This window comes from Nestor notabilis, unplaced genomic scaffold (genome assembly GCF_000696875.1).
Source record: "Nestor notabilis isolate BGI_N333 unplaced genomic scaffold, ASM69687v1 scaffold18509, whole genome shotgun sequence".
NCBI lineage: Eukaryota > Metazoa > Chordata > Aves > Psittaciformes > Psittacidae > Nestor > Nestor notabilis.
Genome location: NW_009943447.1, coordinates 2,381 through 9,744, shown reverse-complemented (window position 1 = coordinate 9,744; position 7,364 = coordinate 2,381). Strand labels below are relative to the sequence as shown.

At 40.3% G+C, this 7,364-nt stretch overlaps 1 protein-coding gene across 1 annotated transcript; it reads right to left on the bottom strand.

Annotated features, from left to right (window-relative positions):
• Positions 1-3,245: 3,245 nt before the first annotated feature.
• TIMM9 (translocase of inner mitochondrial membrane 9 homolog (yeast)) lies at positions 3,246-6,664 on the bottom strand. The gene is made up of 3 exons (XM_010021957.1): positions 6,594-6,664; positions 6,156-6,251; positions 3,246-3,479 (listed from the first exon to the last, which is right to left on the bottom strand). The coding sequence occupies exons 1-3, from the start codon at positions 6,630-6,632 to the stop codon at positions 3,345-3,347; spliced, it is 270 nt and encodes an 89-aa protein (XP_010020259.1). The 5' UTR covers positions 6,633-6,664; the 3' UTR covers positions 3,246-3,344.
• Positions 6,665-7,364: the final 700 nt, after the last annotated feature.

Here is a 7,364-nt window from a genome sequence, read left to right as displayed (position 1 = left end):
GCTGTTGCTTAAACTCTGGTTCTCAGAGTTAGGTATTTAAGAGAACAGAGGAAAGCCGCCTTGCTCTGAAGTCATAGCCCCTCCCTTACCGAAGATTGTAGTCATGTCCTTTCCCTTCCTTCCAGCAGAGAGGTCAGTAGCTGAAGCTCAACAGCAGGTTACAGAAATTAGGACTTTGCTTATGTTCCTGAGAGAATTCAAGGAACCTCTATTATAATCTTCCAAATAATTGATCTGATTACCACTACCACTGATGTACAGGGCATTCTGGAGCAAGCCTCTCATTTGACCCTTCTTCTTGAAAGAGTTTTATTTTGTGTGGGCTGACTAGTAACTGCATGCTTTCCTAGCCTTCTTACTCAGGCATTTCAGAAGGAAGGATCTGTGTTCCTGTCTCTGCTGCACTGAACATCACCTCCGCCTGAACATCTGCTCACTAGCTCAGCTTCCATTAAGGCAGTTTTTGGAGGCTGTGCTCCTGTTGCCCTGCCTGCCCTCCCACCTCCACTCTCTTATTTTTTTTCACAGCTTTCTCAGTACTCCTTCCTCAGCAGCATCCGTTTTCACCCTTTGCTGCTCTTTCCATCAGAATTTGTTCCATTCCTGCACCTAACCCAACATGCCCCATCAAGGTGATTCACCTACTCTCCACACTCCTTATCATAAATACTGGATCCAGAGACTTAAGCTGTATTCTCATTTTTATTCTGATTTTGGCTGTGCATTTCATTATGCTTTGCAAACTTGAAGCTGTTCAAGTGGGGGGATGGAGAACACTCCAGATTAAGCTATGTCATGGAGGTCAGAATACTCTGCTGGGGGAGAAAACAGCCTGGTCTGCCTCTATAGACATTTCCAGTCTTCATAGACCATCCCAGCCTTCACAGACATCCATCCAGGTGCTGTAGAAATCCTAATTCTTGCATTCACAGTTAACTATTTGGGAGAATTGGGTGCTGGGAGATCTTGCTCCAAGGAGGAACAACCAGGTGCAACACTGCGAGAATACACACTGACAAAACACTTGAGAGGCACTGAAACACTGTGTCATGAACCATTCTCAACCCACAAATCCTGTTAACAAAATCTTACAGGGTGCCATCTTCTAAATAGTATGATTAGAACCTGCCATCAGGATGTGCTGGCTTGTCAAGAAGCAAAGGGAAGTCAAACCTCAGCAAAGCAATTTAACCTTTAAGAAAATTTTCACTGCTGCTTTCTGCACCACCTGGATGCTTTAGTTACATGGATACACTCTATTTCCAAGCTAATAGTGTATTTATATCATCTTTCTTCAAACAGTAACCTTGATTGAAAGGTATGGAAAGATCACAACATTTTTGGAGTGAACTAGAGCTAGGACAAAACCAGTTATCCTAAAGAGCAAGCATCTCTGCACAGCACTATTGCAACTCGTTTTCCACTCTAATTACAGACACATCTGTAAGCAAACTGCAGTCACTGTAAGAATAATGCTCCTGTGGAAGTCAAGAATTTTGTCTGGCCAGCTTCTTATGAGGGTAGCAGCTGTAAACCCAATGCTCATGGTTCTAGTGATACTTTTCATCCCACCAATTTGTTCATGAGCATGGGGTAACGTTTTCCCTGGGTAACACTGGGTTAAGGTAGCTTTAAAACTGGAGTAAAAGAGAACTGGGGAAACTGAAAACGAGTAATTCAAACACTATATCCCTCTAACACTTGCTTAACCTTTTGTCTAGTAAATGTGTATTAAGGATCTTAGTACCCCCAAATCCCCACACACTGAAACATGAGGGAAAACAAAATTCTTACACCCCCCACCCCCGTCACCCTAAAGGAGTGAGGACATGAAAATCTTCCAATTCCATCACTTCCACTCCAGTCACTTTTCAAAGAATCATAGAATCAATGAGATTAGAAAAGACCTTTAAGATCATCAAGTCCAACCTTTACCCCAGGACTGCAAAGTCCACCACTAAACCATGTCACCGAGGACAGCTAAAAGCACAGGCAGAAAATTACTGTTTCAAAGTGCTGTTGGAAATAAAAACTACAGAGAAGGTAATGACAAAAAAGCATGTGGGCAGATACCACATGCATCTTCTGTTTCTGCTATTTCGTTTCCTTATTGTTGGTAGCTGACATGAAGTAGCTTTGCTTCACAGTCTTCATTACTTGAAATCTCAAAATCAGTATGGTAATCCTGATGTTCAGTTCCTTTTGTTGCTGTGTTTGATTAGTTCTAAGTAAAATGTGCCTGTTAGCTATCATCTACTGTACTGACAATCTGACTGCAGGATTTCAGCTGTAGAATCCTTGCAACCAAAACCACATCAGAACAGGTAGTTTCCACAGAGTTCTCTCTGTACTCACCCAGCAGCAAAAGAAACATGTTTTGTGCATAACTTGTACGTCCTCTTGGCATTCACACAATTAAAGGAAAAAAAATCCACCAGCAAGCTCAGTTGCTTGGAGTGCATCATGCTTGCCTCAGGCAAGGGAGCTGGATTTGGAGGACCCCCAGGGAAAACAAGGAGCTGCCTTGGGTATAAGCACTGCTAATGATACACTCACATCCCTTGCAAATGACATGGTGAAGCATGAGGCAAACATAACCTCAGGATAAGGTAGCAGAGCATCTCTGCCTACCTGAACTCACTGGGGACAGCAGCTGTCTGCTGTTTATAACCACCCTTGGCTTGATACTCTCACCGTCACCATTCTAGAAGAGTCTGAATGATCATGAGGCTCTGTGAGGGTGGCTCAACAGAAGTTCTTCCCAAATTAAGAGAAATTACACATGCACGAATATCCAGCTGCTAAAACAAAGTAACTAATTCTGTTATCTAAGAAAAACTTAAAACAGCAATGAATGAACAGAACTCTCTAGTAGCTGAGGAATGAAACCACAACCAATAAAACACTGCTCAAGCACAGTGTCCTGAAAACATATCTTTGGAAAGAACTTACACACAAGTATAGAGTTCACATTCATTTTAATTAAATTTAAAAAAAAAAAAAAAAGTGTATTTCCCATATTCCATTTCTTTATCTGAATCAGTCCTAGCAGAAAGGAAGCATAACCCTCCCACCACCCTTGAAATTTAAACATACCAGTCTGTGGGCCCTGGAAAAGTTCCTACCAGTATTACTCCATTGCAGAGTGAAAAGGACCTCAGAAAGACTCCATTGCCAGTCCACCATGACTAACTTCTTGTTTAACCCTTCATGGTTTCCACTGCCTGAACAGCATCTAGAACTGTGAGTTGCTGGACACACATCCTGACAGTGGAAGATCCAAAATGTGTTCTTGCCCAACAAACACTGGCATCGCTTGTCAAGTCTGAAGAGAGCGCTTTTATCTAACGAGGTGGGCTAAGCAGTCCTGCTTTAGCTGCCAGAGCTTCGTTCTGCTGGATGTGGTACTCCTGGAATCTCATGGAGATCCTTTGCGTCATTTTTAAATACTTCTGTAGACAGTGGTCTGAGCAAGTCATCTGGAGGAAGAGGGAAACAGAAGGCTTCAAACAGTAATTAAAACACTTCCCCTAACAGGACCCAAAATATAATCATATACAGGGATAAACAGTGTGATGACTACATGTCATATTCTGTGTTAAGCCTCAAGGGGAGGGCCTAATTTTGCACAGTGAAAAATGGGAAGTTTAGTTTTTGAAAGATGTCTGAGATATCTTTTAATATTAATTCTCATATGATAGTCTTTATGGAAAACATCTCAGATCTAAGAGATATTACCATTTCCTCCTTGGGCTCCTCTTGAGAAATTAAAGTATGTAAAACATTTTATTTTGCAATAAATAATAAATCTATTAAATTAAGTGTCTCTTCAGATTTCTGTTTACAAGCACACATTTTTGACAGCCAGATGTTGTCTACTGTATGCTAGCTCAGTTTAACCTTTTCTGACCTAGTTCCTATTAGCTCTGCCAGTCTTTTTGCATCTCCTTGGTTAACCTGCACAAAAGCAACCCAAGTACCCTCAAGTTCTCAGCCACCTGGACAGGGAAATAAATACCAGGGCCTATTTCACCCATGGTAGTATTTTTTAAATTTAGAGGTTAGGGTTTTTTTTTTTTTTTGAGTGTAAAGAGTTACAAGATGGTTTCTGAGCAACAGTTTTACGAATTGGGTATTGCGCATTGTGGTTCTAAACCTTGTAAAACACTGTAAAAGTTAGCAAACTTACTTATATAGAAAGGAAAGACAGCAAATTTGCCTGATTACTAGAAAACCTGAAATTGCTTTGACTCTGCTTAGCACGGAGGGATATGAAAAGCAGAGGGCCTAAAAATGAAAAAGAGAAAACACATGCAGCTATGCGCACCACCTGTCCTTCTCTCTCCTTGACCTGGCATCAGCTATGGCAAAACCTGTTGAGCAGGAGTTAAGTTCCACTAGGAAGCGAATTCTGGAACTACCCCAAGCCACTGCTCCCAGAAAGTGAGGTATTTGTGATATGGTGCCTGGGGAGGTCTAGACTTGCAGTGCAGATTTTGAAAGAGGTCAGGAGCTGTTGTTTCAAATGGAGACTCTCAAAGGAGATTCATGGAGGTATTAAGATTAATTATTTAATAAGAAACTACAACTTCGAAGAGAAACATAGGAATTCCCATACGAGATCAGACCAGTGGTGCATCTAGACCACTGTGTTTCCAGGAGGAGCCAGAGCCAGATGCTCTGCAAGAAAGCCTGTAATGGATAATTATGGGCAAAACTTCCCAGCAGAAAGATTCTTCCTAGCCTTCGATGGCTTCTGTGCTACTGACATGAGTCCCTTTGCAGACCACAGAAAGAAGGGGAAAAAAAACAACGCAAGAGTATTTTTTGGGTCTAAATAATCTTTAATTCCCCTCCAAAGAGCATTCTTTGGTTTTGGATCTCAGGTCTTCAATGAAAGACTATATGAATTGCTAGTTTTAAAGAAATTCTAGTAACACTTTGGGTAGCAGAAGAAAGAAGTGTAATCCTCTAATGGAAATCAAGTATCATCCAGGAAGGTAAGAGTTGTGCTGCTAACACCTCTGCCAGTTCTGTTAACTGACATTCCTGGTATTGTTCAAGCCATTCAAAATGACTTGGTAAAAGATACTAACAAGACCCTATCTAGAATAATTCTGACCACCTACAGACAATAAAAATTCTGTTAAAGCAGATGCAGAGAAGATCAGGGAAAACAAGGAATGCATCTTGGGAAGGTAAGAGAGCTTTGTTTAGTGCAGCAGAACAAAAGCCGAAAGGAGACATGATTTTTACCTGCACTGAGGAGTTAAAGTCCAAGGAGGCAGAAAATGCTCAATGGTTAGTTTAAAACTTCAGGTTGTTTTTTTTTTTCTGCCAGCAGAGTCATGCAAAGTTTATTAGACTTTTAACCAACAAAATTATGAGCTTCTGAAACAGCCTCTCAACAGTAGAGGAGAGGCAAAACCCATGCAACTAATCTAATGGAGAGCTTAATCTTTTTTGCAGATGTCTACATGATGGAGCTCCCTGCAACGCAGAGAACTGGATTTAACAACCAGAGCTCTGGAGGCCTGTGTTTCTGCGGCTCGCTACAAAGCAGGGAACATAGGCAGGCAAAAAAGTACTTCAGTAGGATTCTACCTTCAAAGACAGATGCAGGCTGTAGGTAAGCAACTTCCATGTCCATAAAGATACCATCCATCAGAAGTTGAGGCACAAGAACCTCCACTGACAGCTCAGAGAATGAAATACACAGAATTGCAATAAGCAGCCAATATTCAATTGAGATCAGGAAGATTCCCTTTGTGTACATACTGAAAAGACAAGAATGACAAAACCTCAAGAGGTCCTAGTCCATAGTTTGTCTGTAGCTGATGATCTATCTGAACACATGAAAAGCACTTGACTTCAGTTGTTTGGTTGATTTCTTTTTGCAAACATACTGTTAGGGTGCAAAGAGGTATCTAGCATCACCTTGGACATATTTGGAAAAGCGAAACTACAGACAAGCTATTTCTTCCACTAAGTTGTTTCCTTTCTAACTTGGAAGCTACATGCCAGACACCTATACCCCGCTAAAGACTGCTGCCTACCTTTTTAACTAGTTGAAGGATCAAACTTCCTAAATTGCTTCTGAAATTTGAATGCTATACAGCAATTCTACCAAAGGGTCATTAAAAGCATATACCTACCTCTTCTGGTTTAACTTCTCTGCTAGTGAAATCTTTTATGCAATCCAGGAAGCAGTTTTCTGTAATTTTATTGTATGTTCCAAGAAACTCCTTGAACTATAAATAAAAATTGGACACTGAGTATTAAGAAAAATTTCTACATTAACTTTTCTTATGCTCAGCTGCATGGGCCATTTGGTGACAGTAACATTACAAGAATGAGTCAGTAGAAAAATTTACTATTAGCCAGAGGATGTCAGCACCAAATGCTGCTAGTATTCAAATCACATACTATGCTGTGTCTGTCAGTGGTCCAAATGTTCAAATTTTTGTTGCCACAGAACTAGTCTTAACTCAGATAACAAGTTTTTGTCCTTCTCCATGCCCTACAACTTTTACTTTACGTGACGAAGTAATATAAGATCTTCAAAGCCACCACTCATGAATACAGCATCTTACCTGCTTGATCTGATCAGCTTCTGAGATTTGTCCAGCCATATTCTACTGTCTGTGATTCAGTCACCTGTTCTGAAGATAAAAGTCAAGTTTCACACAAAAATCATATATATGAACTGCAGCATTTTACAACAGAATGGAATTTTATATGTCCCTGAAGTGTGTTTAAATGCAACTTTGCTAGCAAACTTTCAAGCCATCCACTTGAAGTTAGCTATTTTAAATGTACTCAGTTAAAAATATCCAGGCATGAAACCTTCACAGATGCACCTTTGAACTACTGTCCTTTACACACTTTTTAAGCCTTTCAAACAGTTACAGAATATTTTTTTTTAATCACTCTAAATGCTATAAATGCTTTCAAACTCACACAGTAGAACTAGTGGAGTTCCACTGTGGAGTGAGACGGAGAAGCAAGCAATGATATTTTCTAGCCTTACAGTTTCAGTGACTTTAGATGCCATCTGTAAAGACAGCAAGGAAAAAAGGCAAGTATAAGAATTGTAGCCACTCTGAATAAATGCAGCATAAGCCAGCTTGCAGAGATGCAGATGCCTGGTTTCTATGTAGAAACACTTAAACTGGAACAAATGTTCTGGTCATTGAATATGGTGAATTAAATGTAAAAAACCAAAGAATGAGAATGGCCTTAAAGGAAGTGAAACACACAAAGAAAAAGGGAAGAATGAACAACCATGGATCCAAGAATTTAAATGAGCATCCTCAAGGAAGACTCACATTCCTAATCCAACACAGTAAATAAGGCTTGAAAGC

What these genes read in the sequence shown, in the direction of transcription:
- TIMM9 (XM_010021957.1), bottom strand. Translation starts at nt 6,632, where the DNA reads ATGGCTGGACAAATCTCAGAAGCTGATCAGATCAAGCAG. An exon ending in AAGCTGATCAGATCAAGCAG is followed by an intron (nt 6,252 to 6,593) that starts GTAAGATGCTGT and finishes TTTTATTTATAG; the next exon opens with TTCAAGGAGTTTCTTGGAAC. An exon ending in GAGAAGTTAAACCAGAAGAG is followed by an intron (nt 3,480 to 6,155) that starts GTAGGTATATGC and finishes CTCTTCCTCCAG; the next exon opens with ATGACTTGCTCAGACCACTG.